This window comes from Chelonia mydas, chromosome 10 (assembly GCF_015237465.2).
Source record: "Chelonia mydas isolate rCheMyd1 chromosome 10, rCheMyd1.pri.v2, whole genome shotgun sequence".
NCBI lineage: Eukaryota > Metazoa > Chordata > Testudines > Cheloniidae > Chelonia > Chelonia mydas.
The window spans coordinates 17,813,375-17,831,881 of NC_051250.2; the positions used below are offsets into that span (position 1 = coordinate 17,813,375).

General features: G+C 44.7%; 1 protein-coding gene across 8 annotated transcripts in view; it reads left to right on the top strand.

Moving 5' to 3' along the window:
* The window catches only part of SYT17 (synaptotagmin 17), a 111,745-nt gene that overhangs the window by 37,392 nt on the left and 55,846 nt on the right, over window positions 1-18,507 (top strand). For 3 of the 8 annotated variants that reach the window (XM_037910985.2, XM_007064376.3, XM_007064377.4), the window contains exons 2-5: window positions 4,063-4,080; window positions 5,658-5,806; window positions 12,811-12,959; window positions 13,409-14,028. In XM_037910985.2, the coding sequence (XP_037766913.1) occupies window positions 4,063-4,080; window positions 5,658-5,806; window positions 12,811-12,959; window positions 13,409-14,028 (936 nt within the window). Of the gene's footprint in view, window positions 1-4,057; window positions 4,184-5,657; window positions 5,807-9,680; window positions 9,728-12,810; window positions 12,960-13,408; window positions 14,029-18,507 lie in introns of those variants that run through there. The other 5 variants (XM_043524532.1, XM_043524535.1, XM_037910986.2 and 2 more) reach the window with 5 other exon arrangements.

Genomic DNA, 18,507 nt, shown 5'->3' on the forward strand with positions numbered 1-18,507 from the left:
TGAGTGGTTCGGTTTTTTGCATTTGTTTAATAGCAGCGGTCAGCCGATGCATCTCGATTCAGACCAGGACGGTGGGTTGTTGGAAACACTTTGTGGAGTAGTACAGGAGAAGGGTCTGGGGGACTCCTGCCTGTGGTTGGAACTCGCCTCCTTCTTAAGAATGAATCTGAACATCCCCTTTTGTGCTTGTTTGTACGAACTTGTGCGTTTGTGCATCTGACTGGTGGCGCATGTATGGGCCTGACTGTGTTTGTGTCTATGGAGGGGATTGTATGTATGGGGGGGGGGGAGTGTGTGTGTATGTATTTAGGTGGGCTTATGTTTGTGCGTGTGTGTGTCTGTGTATGGGATTGTGCATGGTCTGTGCGTGTGAATGTCAGCATATATGTGAGTTCCTATGTGTGTGAGAGGTTTGTGATGCCTTCGTGCAGAGTGGCATATATAGGGCACAAAGAGAAGCAGAGCAACAGTTTTTGCAGCTGCCTCTGCTTCTGTTCTATCGCATGTTCAGCGATCCAGCTGTTGACTGCTTGTTCCGTGTCTAGGACTGAATTCAGAGTAGGAGCAAGAGCGGGCAGGGAGACGGGAGTAGGAGCAGCCAGGCATCCTTTACCAACTCCTCCCCCATCCATCCAGCTGGCATTACCATGGATGCTGCTCCTGAGCTGAGCTTAGGTGGCTGCTGCTGAGGGAGGAGGACTAGGCAGGGCAGCCTCTGGAAGAGGCCTGGGAGGCTCAGGAATCAGCCAGCCAGAAGGTAATGAAAGGGCACAGAGCTTCCCACAGAGTGTGAGATGACCTTGCTACTCACACTCCTGTGAAACACCAGCAGGGATGGGATGTGCCCCTCACACTGTCACGTGGACCCTTGAGAACGCAGGCTCAGGAACCCCACCTACGTGAGACATCTTCCCCCTACCGTGGAAGCCTAGAAGTGGGGGCTCCCACACATATGGGAATCCTTGCAGAGATTGAAACGCGGGCCCTCACACCAATAAAGGGACCTGCTGTGGACGCAGACACAGGGACCCTCACCCCAATGTGGTATACCGACATATGAACTTCACCAACTATGAACTTCAAAAGAGGGACCCACTCAACTTGCCCAAGGCCATGAAAACCAACACTCACTTAAAGCTGTCCTTACTTTCCGGGGCTCTTGGGAGCTAGATGGGCAGGGGGCCTCGAGCCCCAAGGTTTGTCACTACTCCCAGCCTGGCCTGTCCATCGTGTAATTGTGCCAGGGTAGAAGGAGCTCTTTGGTGGATAGGCTGTTGTGTATATGAGACCGTAATGCTGTAAACTGGGTCCATGGTGTATAATTAAAAATGTAATTTCACCTGCTCCCCTGAATGAGTTTTGATACCCATGGTTTTATGGTTTAAAAACTCCAGGAAGATGTTAGCCAGGAAATCTGGCTTCTTATCTGAGCTCTGCCAATGACTTGGTTTGGTTCTCCACTGCCTTGCATAGTCACTGACAGTGACATCTGTGCACAGTGGATGTAAAATGCTGTTGGGTAAGTCACCCTCTCTGTGACTCAGTTTCTCATCTCTGAAATGACCATGACAATAGTGACCTACCTCCCAGGGGTGTACTGACTGCAAATTAGTTAATATTTAAAAAGTGCTTTGAGATCCTGGGATGAAAGATACTATGGTGATCCAAAGCCCAGTGAAGTCAGTAGGGATCTTTGAATTGATTTCACTGGGCTTTAGGTCAGGCTTTGTGTGTGTGTGAAGTGTTACGATTTATTGTTTCAAAAGTACATAAGTGACTTAAGAGCACAAGGCTCATTGGCTTTCATTGGGAGTTGTGTTCCTAAGCCAGGCTCTTTTGAAAATGCCACCCTTAATGTTCTTTGCCCTCTATCTGTAATATCAGTGGTGTAGTACTGGAGCCCTGTCATCCCCAACTGACCAAAGTGTACAGAAGCAGAGGGGACATGTATATGTCCATACATGCATGTATGTACGTATATTCATGCCAGAAAAAGCGAGCCCTGGCTGTGCAATATCACCCACCTTAAAAATGCTGGTCACACTTGATTTGGAGGATGCAGGGAACAGCTAAGCACAGCAGCATATGGGGCACAGGGAGTGTAAGGGTAAAGATAGCAAAAACAGCCCCATGTATGGCAGATTCTGGAAACCAGGGTAGCAAGGAACAGCTGTCAGCAAGGTCATCAAGCAGCAATGACTATACAGGGGCCCCTAGGCCACCATACACATACAATGTGTTGTTTTGTGATGGGGGTTTGTTTATGGCACCAGGACTCCCAAATGGATTATGCTCCTGGGTTGAAGAGTTGATCTTAGGGTGACCAGATGTCCCGATTTTTATAGGGACAGTCCTGATTTTTGGGTCTTTTTCTTATATAGGCTCCTATTACCCCCCACCTCCTGTCCTGATTTTTCACATTTGCTGTCTGGTCACCCTAGTTGACCTTGAGTGGGCAGATCTGGTACAATAAGCCTAGGCTCAGCAGCTGTAACTTGAGTGGTATTCCTTTTGCATTCCCAGTGGACTAGGCCAATGTCATGGCTGCCTCTATGTCCTGGGTGTGTTCTACTGTCCATGTTCTTAAACTCCAACTGAGCTTACCCAGCACCTGCTGGCAATCACATCATTTGTACTCTATAAACCTTTGTCATTCCCCCAGAGCTAGTCCCCCTGTTGCATGTGACTGGCATGAACACAGACAGCTGTTCGTGTTTGCTTTTATTTCATGGATCTGTGCATTTATGTATTTTATGGCACTGGCTGTTCATTTATTTCTGCTGTGCTATGGTGATTAGTTCCTGCCTGTTGTAGTCTCTGTCGTCACTCCTGTGTGCCTGGCTGTGTGCGGGAGTTTGAGCACACAGTCAGGATGGAACTCCAGTTACTTTATGATGGAGTCTGTGGGTAGCATTGCTCATGTTCCTGGGGTCCTGGCTGCCCAAGGACCTATTTTATTTTAAAGCAGATCTAGGTTGTTTTACTTGGTGCTTCTCTTGCACGACAGATACATTTTAGCCAGGTGGATTGTCTGATACAGGCCTGCCTGGAGTTACCACACCCCATTCCCTCATGCCACATGGCCTTTTCTCACACTACATGCTGGGCTGTTTGGCTGCAGGGCATGAATCCAATGGATCCGGTTTAATGCAGCATAGAAATTTTAGTGCAGGCTTGGAATAAGCCACACCAGTTTTGTGTGGACCTTAGTATGTAAATTGGGGGATGATAGAACCCTGGGGTTTTTAAAATGATTTTTGGGTGTAGCCATATCAAAATACAGCACTTTTGTCCTTGCAATCCTTACCTCATACAGGTGGCGGAATTTTCACTAAGCAATGGTCTGTGAGAACATGGCGATGGATGTTTGTGTTAAAATGCTTTCTATGGAAGCTATTGTAGAGCTAAATTTAATCTAATCTAATCTAGTTTCTTTTTTAAAAGTTGTGTTGTCTATGTTTTCCATAGAGTATAGCCAATAGAAGCTTTTGGGAGAGCAAGCCCCTTAAGAAATGGGAGTACTCAAAAATTAGTGTCCACTTCTGAAACTGTTGGTCTTAATATCTCTGGAGTTGCAACCATTTTTGCCAGAACTGAACTGAGATCAGGGTCTCTATTACCAGGAGCTCGCAGTGTATCTATGACCAGGATGTGGTTTGCTACTGATGCAGTAAATACAGTAGTTGTAGAAATGAAGTAATTTCCTAGGGACACATGAAGAGTGTGGTTGCACATGATGTCTCCTGGGAGGGGGATGGTAGCAGAAGCAATACATACATTTCTCTTGCTGTAAACAGGGGTGAGTGAGAGTGGTGGGATCCTCCTAGGGAAGGGTGAGCAGCAGGAAGGGAAGGGGAGAAGACGACATTGTTGCTCCTTCAGGAGATTCTTCCCCCTCCCCTAAAATTAATTACGACAAGCTTGGGAAATAGCATGTCCTGAGAAATTAAAGAAATTGTTCTCTGGCTGGTGCTAATTTAGAGTTATTTGAGCATTGCTAAACTGGTTTTGTCTTTTTCATTTTGTTCCCCTTTGCTTCATCATGGATATCTAAAAGGACAGTTGGAACCGATAAATGAGGTGAGTTAATCTGATGATTCATTCCCTATTCTGTCTCATCTCATCGTCCAGAGGAGATTGTCCTGCATTTTCTGAATCTTTTCTAATGCCGTAGGTATAGATGGTACGCCAGATTCCTTGCTTTGTGGCTTTTCTGATTTCTGGGGTTCATTTATAGAAAAATTAATCTTTTCGAATACCGGAAAAATTCAGTTTTTTATAGGTGTGGAATAAAAATTTGTTTTACTATCAATCTGCTACTGTCCTCTGCAGCCCTGTGCTCCCAGTGAAGGCCTCCCAGTGAGTGCGGACTGCTTCCTTGTACAGACAGTGTTGAACTCTGCAAACATGATACAATTCAATAATTTCTAGTACAATTTTAAAAAGGCTATTCTCAAATTTTGACTTTGTGAGGGTTTCATAATGCATTCTGGGTTTTCACCTATCACTGAGTACAGATAGCTAGAATCTGTCTGTCTGTGTCCCATGTACTGCTCTGCGAGCCTTCTTACAAACACTTTCTTCTCCCCCCACCCCTTACCTGGGAAAGGTGGGTAGGGGTGGATGGGGAATGAGCAGAACCCTGGCTTCATGCCTCCTTCCTTCTCTCTCCAGTGCACCAGCAAGCTGAGCTTAGAGGGTGTGGTGGGAGTGGGGTAGTTATTTGTCGTTGGTATAAGCCACCAGCAAGTTTATACGCTCTTGACGCAAGGGGGAGAAGGAAGGGAACTGTGGCTTCCTCAGACAGTTCCTTTCTTGGGATGTACTTCTCCCTTGCTATAAATGTATACACTTAGCCTGTGTATATTTATATGTTACGTTATAATGTTATAAACATATATACACAGGCTAAGTGTATACATTAACCTGTGTACATTATTACATATATATATAACGTGTGTGCATGTAATAAATGTAATAGCACTGTTAGGGAGTTACTACTGCCACCATACAGAATTCTGTTCTCCGGGGCACTTCTATACTCACCGAGGGCAAATAACGTTTTTTAAAAAAATCATTAGCTTTTTCAATAAATTAATCATCATAGTAAAAGTCAGGCAAGATTTTGTACCTAGGCTGATACATTTTGCTGACAAATTTGAGGCTGTAATACTGCATGTATGGAGCATATTAATATCATATGGTTACATGTCTACAGTATTAAAATACCTTCATATTGTTGTGTTAGGTTTTTTCAGCTGTGCAACAACTTGTGAAATTAAATTGAGGTCTTCAGTTTTTTCTTCTCTCTGCCATGCTTTTGTTGATATATTAGTTTGTTAATGTGGGTGAAATAATGGGCATGTTTCTGCTCTAGCATATTGTTATGGCATAGTGTTTTGTAAATCGCTCTCTCGCCCACGTACATAATAATTCTATAAAAGAAAATACCTGCAGTGAATGTTTATTTCCCTGCCTAGTTATGGCTTCAGTGAGATTGTGCCAGTAACTGCACGGCACTTGTCTGTTTATATAAATGGAATAAATATAGTTCCAAATGTTCTGCTGCAGACACAAAACATAAATACAGCTGAGTGTTATTTCTCACCGATGATCTACTGTTTGTAATCTTATTCTTTGGTTTCCAATGGCCTCAGGGTCTGCTCTCTAGACTCTTGGATCTCTTGCTGTGCAGATGGACTTGTAGAAATTGTTGTCAGAAGTGTTTTGACTGTAGCTGTTGTCAGTCGAGCGAAGATGAAGTTGAAATCCTGGGACCTTTTCCTGCACAGACGCCAGCCTGGCTGTAAGTTTAGATGTGCATATTAAGCAAATGTTATCTCCAGTTTATAGCAGGGTGACAAAGATAATGTTATTTTGGCTGTGGTGAGGGCATAAACATGAGGCCATAAGAATCCAAAAATGCTACACACCTGGCTAATGGCATACATACAATAAGAGACTGGTGGGAAGAGTTGGTGTTAGGAGTGGGAACAGTGTATATAACTATATAAAGAGTGCATATAACTGCAGCAAAGCTAAACAACATGTCCTGCTAATTCAGGTAGCTGGAGTCTTTGAAATACAGCTACCCCAATTCTTAAGTCAGAAACTATCCTGCAAGCCAACACAGCAAGTTGGTAATTGACCTAGCTTTGTATTCCATGCTGAGAACAATACATTTCATTTGAATTTTTGTTGAATCTCTAAATTGGACTGTTTATTTTGAGCACTTTAGCCCTTTGATTGCTGTAATTTTCCAGACTGCCAGTCAAGTGACTATGTAGGAGGATCTATATTTATTATTTTATTATTACTTAGAGCATGCACTGTATTTTATGAACACATAACAGACAAGGTTCCTACCAGAGGAGCTTATGATCTGCCTTAACCATAGATAGACATACAGTATGTAATACACCAGATAACTGTTCAGACAAATAGGGGTTCAGGCACAGGCCCTAATTCGGCAATTTGTTGCATGTTGGTGAGCCCATGCAGAGCCCCATGGAAAATGGCTGAAATCACACTTAACTGTAGCTATTTCCAGGATAAATCTGTATTCTTAGGAAGGCTTAGGTTGGTTGTAAGATATCATTCTAGGCAGAAAAATAGCATACAATCAGCATTCAGTGAAACTAAACAATATCTACTAGAATGTTTTTGAGGCTTATAAGAGTAAGAAATAGATACTGATCTTATTAATGTTAGTCTGATTTAACCAGGCTAAAGGGGGAACCTTACAAAAACACCAAGGTGACATAAGAGAATATATCCCCTAAAAAAACTGAATTTCTAATGGGACTTGTGTTCCTGTGTCACTTAAGTGCTTTTAAAATCTGATCCTAAAACAACAACAATGTCAAAGCAGTTTACAAGGGAGGCCAGTATTGTTATCCCCATTTTGCACCTGGGGAAACTGAAGCACCGGGAGGCGAAGTGACTTCCCAAGGTCACCCAGCAGGCCACTGGCAGAGCAGGAGCCTTAGTGCCAATTCAGTGCTTTAGCTGCAAGGCCTCACTGCCTCCCATAGCAGCAGAGTAATTGCTACTCAAGAGTTAAATGTGTAATGTGCTTCTGAAACCACAACAGGTGAGGTGCCCCCTTAATTGCTTCCCTAATGCACCACATTTCGCTGTGTTGCTGGAGGATAGATAGGAAGACGTGATCAGTATCATTCTCCCCTGGGAGCTTCCTTGCTTTCATTTTTTTTCCCTGCCAGATCTATCAGGTTTGTGTGTAAACGGTATATAAAATTAATCCTTTTCTGTTTGAATTACAGTATCTTATTTATTGTTTTGAATTAGTGTAGAAAGAAGGTGCAGAGAGGTTAGCAGTAGAGCTTTATAGTGGTTCTTAAACCGGGAGCAGTTTTTTAAGGGTCAGAATTATGCTTCGAAACTCATTTATCTGCAGCTAATGGGAACTGGAAATAAAATCACTGCTAAATAAGGAAACATCGTGTGCAGGTGAACAAAATGATGAGACCACTTTATTGGACTTAGAAAGATACGCTCCAGAAATGATCGAGTACTTGGGGATAAGTGGCTAGGCTTTGTAGGGGCTCCAGGAAGGGGTGGGGTAGAAGATATCTTCACTTGATCTGTGGAGTGGCAGGCCCTGAGTAGGGTTGCCAGGAATGCCTGGTCGAAAAGGGACCCTGGCGGCTCCGGTCAGCACCGCTGACTGGGCCGTTAAAAGTCTGTTCAGTGGTGCTGTGGGTCTAAGGCAGGCTAGTCCCTACATGTCCTGGCCCTGCGCTGCACCCTGGAAACAGCCAGCAGGTCCAGCTCCTAGGCAGGGGGGCCATGGGGCTCTGCGTGCTGCCCCCGCCCAGAGCACTGGCTCCGCACTCCCATTGGCTGGGAACTGTGGCCAATGGGAGCTGGGGGGCGGTTCCTGTGGGCAAGAGCCGTGTGCAGAGCCTCTTGGCCCCCTGCCTAGGAGGCAGACCTGCTGGTCTCTTCCGGGACACAGTGCGGAGCCTAGACAGGCAGGGAGCCTGCCTTAGCCCAGCTGCACCACTACCTGGGAGCCGCTCGAGGGAAGCCCATGCCCCAGCCCTGAGGCCCCCTCCGGCCAAAAAGAATGTTGGGAATCATGAAGAAAGGGATAGATAATAAGACAGAAAATATCATATTGCCTCTGTAGAAATCTATGGTATGCCCAAATCTTGAATTCTGCATGCAGATGTGGTCGCCCCCATCTCAAAAAAGATATATTGGACTTGGAAAAGGTTCAGAAAAGGGCAACAAAAATGATTAGGGGTATGGAACAGCTGTCACATGAGGAAAGATTAATAAGACTGGGACTTTTCAGCTTGGAAAAGAGGTGACTAAGGGGGGATATGATTGAGGTCTATAAAATCATGACTGGTATGGAGAAAGTAAATAAGGAAGTGTTATTTACTCCCTCTCATAATACAAGAACTAGGGGCCACCAAATGAAATTAGTAGGCAGCAGGTATAAAACAAACAAAAGGAAGTATTTCTTCACACAGCACACAGTCAACTTTACTGAGCGGAACTCCTTACCAGAGGACGTTGTGAAGGTCAAGACTATAACAGGGTTCAAAAAAGAGCTAGATAAATTCATGGAGGATAGGTCCATCAATGGCTATTAGCCAGGATGGGCAGGGATGGTGTCCCTATAGCCTCTCTTTGCCAGAAGCTGCGAATGGGCGACAAGGAATGGCTCACTTGATGATTACCTGTTCTGTTCATTCCCTCTGGGGCACCGCATTGGCCACTGTCAGAAGACAGGATACTGGGCTAGATGGACCTTTGGTCTGACCCAGTATGGCCGTTCTTATGCTCTTCTGCACCCTAAACCCCTCATCCCCAGCACCACCCCAGAGCCTCTCCCCCCCAGCTGGAGCCCTCACCCTACCTGCACCCTAATCCCCTGCCCCATCCCAGAGCCCCCTCTCATACCCTGAACACCTCATCCTCGGCCCTAACCCAGAGCCCGCATCCCCAGCCAGAGCCCTTCCCGCACCCCAACCCCTGCTCCAGCCCAGTGAAAGTGAGTGAGGGTGGGGGAGAGTGAGCCACCAAGGGAGGGGGAATATAGTGAGCGGGGGGTGGAGGGGGTGGGACCTCGGGGAAGGGGCAGGGCTAGAGTGTTCGGTTTTGTGCGATTAGAAAATGGCAACCCTAGCCCTGACACAGTAATTCCAACCATCTCTGATTCTCCCCATGTGGCCACTGGGGCCGTGTAGTGGTAGATCCCCCACCTCTGGGCTTCTGTTCCTTCTCTGGCCCCCTGCTAACCCACCTGTGTGGTGATTCTTCAGTTCCTTTGGGGAGCTGGACTTTGCAATGTGGACCCCCTTTGTGGGCTCCGGAAGTACTCCCTTCCACCTATGTCATGGATCCGTGCCGGTTCAGCTGCCTCAAGGATCCTTCCTGGATAACTTTTGCCATAAATAATAGTGGAAAATTATATTAAAGGGCCCTATTCTGCAATCCTTTCTTATGCTGTTTTACATATAGTCAGGCCAGCAGCCCTCTAGGGACTATCAAAGTCCTCAGCTCTCATGATATTTTCACAAATCTTACAAGTTTAGGGTTTGGTTTGGTTTGTTTTTTTAAAAAAATTCTTGTCTCTAGAAGCTAGGCAGCAAAATGCTTCAAAATGGCTGCTGTCTCCCATTGCTTTTCATGTGACTGAACCCAAGATGCCCTCAGCTAAAATGGTAGCTTCTGTTTCCTGTATGCAGCCCAGGCAAGAGACAGTGAGGGGACAGGGGAAAGTATGGTGGCGGCGGCAGCTGAGTTTATCCAAGGAATATGAAGGGGGGGGGGGGGTTGAGAGAGACTGTAAAGGAAAATGGGCATAGGGAAGGAGATTTGGGGGTATGCTGGGAGAGTGTGGGTGACTGAGGGGAAAGGGAGAGAATATATGTATAGGGGGTAACGACACTGAGAGGGGAGGGCTGGAAAGTTGGAGAGGAGAATGGAGAGGGACAGAATGACACCTCAGGAGTTAAGAGAGAAGTGGTGTCCTTTGCCTGGTCTTTTTGTTTTGGGTGCAGGGAGGTTTCTAAATGTTTGGAGTTTGCAGTACTGCACTCATCACATGAGTGAGTGCTACTCAACATGAGTAAGAGTTGCAGAATTGAGCTGTGAATGAGCTATTTTAATGTGTATATGTATTTCAAAACTGCTCCGAGGTCTCGTTACACTAATTGTTTTTGCATGGTAGATGTTCCCATACTATAGTGCTGGGCAGCAGTATAATACCTTGAATTAGGACCTGGATTTAAAAAGATTCACATTCTGCCTCAATGTATTGAGTTTGGGGAACAAGTACATTTCTTGTGTTGCCCTTTCTCCCTCCCCCCCCCCCCCAAAAAGAAAAAAAAAGTATCTAAAAATGCCTAAAGGCTCACAACTAAGAGTGCCCAATCCTCTTATCCTTGTCCACCTAACATGGCCATTGCTGTCATATGGGGTGTGCTTTTCCCTCACACCCAATCCTTCTCATGGTCTCTAGATGAATGGGAGCAATCTGGTTAATGTCTGCATCGATCCTCCATTCTTTGCATCAGCAACATTCCCATAGTCAGTAGTAGAAGCTCTGGGTATGCTAGGGAAGCAGGATTGGGCCCAACTGCTGTGAAATTAAGTAATTTATTTTGGTAGATGTTGACTTTTTTCACTTCCTGAATTTTTACAGCACCCTACAACGTCAATGTTAAAAGAAGTATGTTTAGCTTGCTGAAGCAAATCTAATTGTATTGACTTGCACACATGGCAATCCTTATTGTTATTTCATAATTATTGTTTGCTTCCTAGCCTTAGGAAAAAAACTGGGAGGGAATTGGGGTGCTTGTCAGCTCTGCATCTTATGAAATCTCCTACATAAAAACTCGAAGATAAATACTGTGTGTTCTGCAAGGTTAAACTGAAATTAGAGCTCAATTCTCCTTATCAAAGGTTCTGATTAAATACGAACAGAGCTATTCCAAACACAGCCAAAGTTTATTTGAGGAAGAATTATCGTGGTTTGGTAGCAATTTCCCTGCAAAAGGTCACCTGCTTGTTACTTAGTTAATTCACTGTTATGTTTAGCACGTGTAAAATATCCTTAATGATTTTTTTCTGATTCTTTTTGCCCCTGCTTTGCCCCCATTCTGTAGGTTTAATTTTCAGGCATGTGAATCATAATAAGTATGTTCAAATCCGTTTCTTGGCATGAAAATCAGACTTTTGTGCTCCTAAATATTGATTTTTATATCCAGTTGAAGGATTTGAGCAACCTGCGTTTGAAAGCTGGGTATTATCTGTCCATTTAATGTATGTTTTTAATTTTCTATCAAAAATCTATTAAATATCAATGGACTGTGAAGCTCAGGTGGGTTCAGCTCTCCAAGCACCACAAGATCCAGATCTGAACTTCTTCCCCCAAACTTGGGGGATAGGTAGATTCAGATCTGGAATCCATTTTTAGTCTATTCCTAAATTTGGTTTTAGATTTTTGAGTTTACTACTTGCTACAGAATATTATCAGCCTAGTTTCATTAGTGGTTTGTGAGGCAAATGATTCAACATATGCATCTTATACCTGGCATAGCCAGAAATATAGAAAGAATGAATGAGGAGCAAAATTCAAGCACTGCTCCTATCTGATTTGCTTATTTCATGCTGAACTTTGGCTGTGCCCAATTTCTATTTTCTGAGTGTTCTTTTGTCTTGTGGCTTAACCAGAAAAGTGTATTTTATCTTGGTACACTATAAAGAATGGAATACTGTTTTAAAAAAAAAAAGTGAGATTCTGATCTCAATTATGTCAGTATAAAATTGTTCTTCCATTGACTTCATTGGACATATTCCAGACTGTTACCAGTGCAACTGACATTAGAATCTTGAACTATAGACTTTTGTTCCTGTCTGCTCTTGCTCTTCTTTGAGGGGAACACTTAAGAGGTTCTGATTTGTTCTGTTTAATGTGAGTTGCTGCAATCTGTGGGAGGCTGAGATTTTTCACTGAGCTTACTTTATGTAGAAGATTTAAATTGACAAGGGGATTGCTTGTGGACTTTTGTATGATCCCATTCTCATAATCACTTTGTGCATTTTAAACCTTCACAAAGTTTCAGTGAGGGGTGTGTAACCTTTCTTGCTTATTTATATATCTCCCACAAATAAAACAAGATATAGCAGAATTATTGTCTTATCCAGTTATGCAAAAGAGTGAATAAAAAGGGGACAGGAACTGCTTAAAAGGTATGTCAACAAATCCTGCTTTACAGGGCCACATTTCCAAAACTTAATGCCTCATTTACCACCATATATTAATATTAAACATGATGTGAGAAGATTGATCATGGTTATTTCCCATGCTATTAATAATGTGACTATCTGATCCTAATGAAAGCCATAATTCCAGGACTATATCCTAAATATACAGCAGTAAGTAATGGTATAAATATTTTCACTACATAAATCAATAATGCCACAAAGTCTGTATCGCATGCATGTATTTGAAACATGAGCACATCTGTATAGATGTGTGTTGAAGTGCATACTGGTGTATATCCTTACTGTTGCTAGTAAGCTTCATTGCATTTTAAGAAGTATAAAAGACAAAAGAAAGGATAGAGAATCCATGCTTTGTAGGGCCCTGAAGCCACAGAGCTCAGCACTCTTCTGTTTTCCAACTAGATCTGAAAATAGGCTCTAGCATCCATGATATTCATCCAGGGTTCAATCTAAAGTATCAGAGAAGAGGGCTTTTTATCCTGTTCATTATGTGTACAGTACACTTACTGGATTCACACATCCAGAGGTCTTTCATTTTCACAGGATAAGCAATCAAAATGAGGACAAAGATGGAGACTCTGATAACACAACCAGCGATCCGCCTCCAACTCCTCAAGACTCTTCTCCTGACAGAAGGCGGTCATCTTCAGATACATCACGGTCCACTTACAGCCTCACAAGGCGGATTTCAAGTAAGGCTGTCAGCCGTACAATATTAACGTAATTTCCCAAGTAGACCAAAACTTAGGTTAGTGCCTGCTTTTAGAGAGAGATCCAAGTCAAGCCTAAGGTATGTTGATTAAAATCCTAAACTGTTCCACAAAGAGACTGTGAAAGGGGCCAAACTTATATTTTTGCTAAAGGATGAATGAGGCAGAATCACAGAGTTAGACAGGGGTAGGGGGCAGACATCTATTTGATGTTTGCACTTAAAGATTAATTAGTTATGATATTATTATTGTTTGTTTTATTATTTGTGTTGAGATAGGCCCCAGTCATGGGCCAAGACCTCATTGTGCTGGGCTTTGTACAAACAGAACAAAAAGACAGACTGTAAGAGCTTTGGGGCAGAGACTAAGTTGGGATATAATCAGATCTTTCCAGTTACCGACATTGCTATTTGTATGTTTCTTTTGCCTAGGTCTAGAATCGAGAAGGCCAAGTTCTCCACTAATTGACATTAAACCTATTGAGTTTGGAATTATAGGAGCTAAAAAAGAAATAGTTCAGCCATCTATCTTGAGAAAAACATATACCCCAGATGACTATTTTAGAAAATTCGAACCAAGACTCTACTCTCTTGACTCTAATAGTGATGACATGGACTCCTTGACAGATGAGGAAATCTTATCGAAGTACCAATTGGGCATGCTGCATTTTAGCACACAGTATGATCTGTTGCATAATTATCTAATAGTGAGGGTAATTGAGGCTAGAGATCTGCCTCCTCCAATTTCGTATGACGGTTCAAGACAAGATATGGCTCATTCCAACCCATATGTCAAGATCTGCCTCCTTCCAGATCAGAAGAACTCCAAGCAGACAGGAGTAAAACGCAAAACCCAGAACCCAGTGTTTGAGGAGAGATACACCTTTGAAATCCCATTTTTAGAAGCCCAAAGAAGAACTCTACTTTTAACCATAGTGGATTTTGACAAATTCTCACGCCACTGTGTCATAGGCAAAGTGTCAATGCCATTAAATGAAGTTGACCTTGTGAAGGGCGGACATTGGTGGAAGGCCCTTGTTCCCAGTTCGCAGGTAATGGAATTTATAAGGCGGTTATTATGTAATATTTCTACTTTGTTTTTGTGGTTCCTTTGCTTGTTTGGGGTTATTGAGTGGTTTTTAAATAGCCATGATCATTCTGTACTAAAGCACCTTCTAGATTGAAAAGGCATTGGATCTGATTCTAGTCTTGCTTATACCTGTATTACACTGGTGTAAATTCAGTGACATTCTTTTTGGTTTACATTGGTGTAAGACAGACCTGAACCAAGCCCACCATTTTGGCTTTAAAAGAACATCATCATAAAGGAGATGAAATTAGAAATTATTGTGCATAATGGAAACGGCTGGAAATTCATTTGTGAATCTGCAACTTCTGGGAGATCCTTTCTTGCAGGTGCAGGTTCATGGATAAATCCTTCCCTGCTGTGGGCTGTGCTCTCTGTGACTGAGAGCCACTGTAGGGCAGTGGTGGATAACCTGCGGCCCGTAGGTTGTCCACCACTGCTATAGGGAGTTTATCCAGGCTAGAAAAGCACTACTATGATAATCAAAACAGAACAATGCTTTGGGGGTGTGTGTGTGTCTGTTTTGCCATTGATATCTGCACAGTTCGTCTGTGAGCAAATACATAAGAGACTGGTCCTCTTTGAGACATCTTGGTAGTCCAATTGTCAGAGGATTCTTCTTGCGTTTCTATACAGACCTATCTAGAAACATGTGGCCAAAGATCGGTGAGGGCGAGAGGGAAGTTGAATGTGCAGCATATTCGATTGGATTGTAATGACACTTTGCACGTGTGCATGTTCTAATCTTCTCGCTGGGCTAGCCCCTGCCCTGTGATGTGTTGAGGGGGAAGATAGTGTAGGGTTCTTCGTCTTCCCATATCCTCTCTCAGGAGCATTGGGGCAGGATCTCTCCCCTTATACTCACAAGAGTGTTAGGAAAAACTCCTGGCCAGTGCACCAACCCCACTATGGCCCTCAATGGGATGACAAGCTGGCTTGCGGGAGTGCCTAGTTCCCAGGCTAGTTAGCAAGTATGCTGCAGCTATTAGCAGCCGCTAGTGTAAGGGTACATGCTACTCGGGTAAAAAAAGAAACAAATGGCAGTGCATTGCACTACTTCATCTTGAACCAGCCTGCCCTGCATAGCTATGTCTTCTCCCTATCCCCTGCACAGCTGCTAATGCTAAGGGTAGGAGTTTGCCCTGAGCTTAGGAGACACTGCTTTAGCATTAGTATAATACGCTTCGATCTCTCTCTCCTCTCTCGTCACTTGGTGTGATGTGTGATTTGTCAGTCTTTTGGGTAAAGCTCTGACTGATCTCTCTGGTGGCTAACAGCACCTAAACATTCACAGAAGGCCAATATAGCCATGGATAAGGGTTTAGTCAGATTCTGATCTCAGGCATGCTGGTGTAAATCTGAAGTAATTCCACTGATTTCACTGGCATTACTCCCAGTTTTACACTGTTGCAACTGAGGACAGAATGTGGCCCAGATGTATAACTTGAGTTCAGAAAGCTGCAAAATTAAAATCTGTTGAGACAGTATTTATGTCCAAAACCCCAAAGCCTTGGGGCCTGATTTTTCATTTTCTGGCACCTTGTGTAGGCATGTGCACCTGTGCAAAGTGGTTGGAAAGTGTTTTGCACCCCCTTTGCTCTACCCTTGCACTGCTATAAATGCACAAGGCAGTGGACAATCAGGCTCTTGATTTCTCAATATTATTTTTTTATTATGATGCAGATGACTAAGGTGTGTTTTATAATAAAGCTAGTAGCATGATGAGATTAACAAGAACACTTTTTGTAAATGCATAGGGAAAAATTCTTTCACCAACCAAACTGAGTAGCTCCTTGGGTGAAAATGAGAGCAGTGTTCAGCTCCACTGGTTAGAGTCTGATATCAGGACGGGCGGTAGAACAGCCCAAGGGCTCTGTGTTTAAATGCGCAAGCCATTTAACCAGCCTTACAGGGCTTATCTTGCATCCTATCGCTTGTTCTCCCAAGTCCATATTTACAAATACCTATAGCTAAACTCTGCCCTCAGATACATGTGTGCAGTTCCCATTGCTGGCAGTGGACATCCCATCGGTGTATCTGAGGGCAGAGGGCCAAATTTTGTTCTCATTTATAGCCATGCAAACCCACTGCAGCCCTGCATTTTTTTTTCTCCCCTATGATTAATGCTTGGTAGCACATTCTGAAACTCTGTGATGTATATCAGGGGTCTCAAACTCAAATGACCATGAGGGCCACATGAGGACTAATGCATTGGCCCGAGGGCCGCATCACTGACACCACCACCCCCTCGCTGCCCCTGGCCCTGCCCCCACTCCACCCCTTCCCCGAAGTCCCCACCCCAACTCCGCCCCCTCCCTGCCCCCAGGGGGACCAGGAGGGGTGCCGGGTGTGGCGGGGGCTAAGGGCACGCAGTTGAGGTGCAGGAGGTGTGCAGGGTTTGGCAGGGGGCTGAGAGCATGGGGTTGGGGTGCAGGAGGGGTGTGGGGTGCAGCAGGGGGCTCAGAGGATGGGGTTGGGGTGTGGTGTGTAGGAGGGGTGGGGGGTGTGGGCTCTGGCCTGGCGCCGCTTACCTAAAGTGGCTCCGGGGTGGCAGTAGCACGCACCGGGGCCAGGGCAGGCTCCCTGCCTGCCCCGGCCCCGCTCTGGGAAGCAGCTGGAACCACATCCCTGCGGCCCCGGGGCCGGGGGAGGGGCAGAGAGCTCCATGCGCTGCTCCTCCAGGTACCTCCCCCGAAACTCCCATTGGCTGTGGTTCCCGGTTCCCAGCCAATAGGAGCTGCGGTGGGCGGTGAAAGGCGAAAGTAACGCACGGAGCACTCTCCTTCCCTCCCGGCCACAGGGACTTGCTGCCGGCTGCTTCAGGGAGCGGCGTGGGGCTTGCGGTGCCACGGGGGGTAATCCTGTGGGCCGGATGTGGCCCGCGGGCTGTAGCTTGCCCACCCCTGGCCTGGGGGCTGGCGTGGGGAGCTTGGCGGGCCGGGGCCGTGTGTTTGAGATCCCTGATGTATATGATATAACAGTATCATGTTAATGCAAGTTAAGAGACTGAGTATGTAAGATGTGCACTGCCTTCAAGTCAACCCCCTTACAGGATTTGGTCCTAACATGTCTCGTAATAAGGAAGTAACACTATCTACTTCATGCTGGCCTCTATGCTATGGGATTATATCTGCTGCTGATGTAAATGGGTGTAACTCAATTGGCTTCAGCTGATTTATGCCAATTTATGCCATCTGCGGGTCTGACCCATAGGGTGCAATACCACAAGTGTTTCACATAGTGAATAAAGTAGACTGCATTTGAAAGTTGATGGATTCTGATTAATGACAAGATAGATACATAGAGCTGTGACATGCATTTCAGACTACAGTGTGTTAGAATTTAGCCCAGTATATACATATGTGGCTAGTTTGTGTAGGGATGATGCAAGGAGCCTCCTCCACCCATGGATTCCTGGGCAGTGGCGAGTCTTTGTGCGCAAGAACCTCTTGAGCTTAGTTCTCTCAACATGCAGTCTCCCCCAAAAGAGGGTGAGGTAGGGAGGGGCATGCCTGGGATCATGGCTTCCGCTCCCTGTACCATTCCAGGAGTGTGGAAAGATCTCTTCTGGGCTGGTCTGGGCTGTCCCAGGGATTCCAGAGGTATTAGGCCCAATTCACCCTATGTTGTTGTTTTCACCAGTGCAAAGTGATTCTAAAACACCAACGTTCTGGGCCGGTAGCTATTTACGTCCGCTTTGCACTGATGTGTGTGCCAGCACGAAGTACAGGGCACAGTGAGCCTGATTCACCATTACGTACATCCAGCGGAGCTCCTGCTGGAGCAGTCTGCCTCCCCACCAGAGAGCATTATACAATCTTCTAGTCCACATCTATTGCATTAAAGTAAGTCAGTCCAATTTTGCTCTGTCCAGGCCCATTGAATTTAATGAGGTTGCATAGATGTAAGCAAGAGCAATATTTGGCCTAGTGTCTCGAAACCTCTGTGATAATCATGTATTAATTAATCATTACGTTAATGGACAAGGAGAGTTTTGCTGATACATACTGTCTCTGAGTTGGCAGACAGAATCTGTATAAAAAACCAAGCTACAAGCAGACTGATGTGTTTCTATTAGCGTAGCAACTGAAATGTCATGTAGTACATGCATGTTATGTGAAGAGCTGCACTTGTGCAGTTTACTCTTCACTTGCTAATTTAGGACCTGATCCTCAGAGGTGCAGAACACCCCAAACTCTACATCATAATCCTGTGGGTCAGATTCTCCTCTCTGTTACACTAGCATTGCATCACTGTAACAGAGGAGAATTTGCAAAAAGAAAAGGAGTACTTGTGGCACCTTAGAGACTAACCAATTTATTTGAGCATAAGCTTTCGTGAGCTACGGCTCACTTCATCGGATGCGTACTGTGGAAAGTACAGAAGATCTTTTTATACATACAAACCATGAAAAAATGGGGGTTTACCACTACAAAAGGTTTTC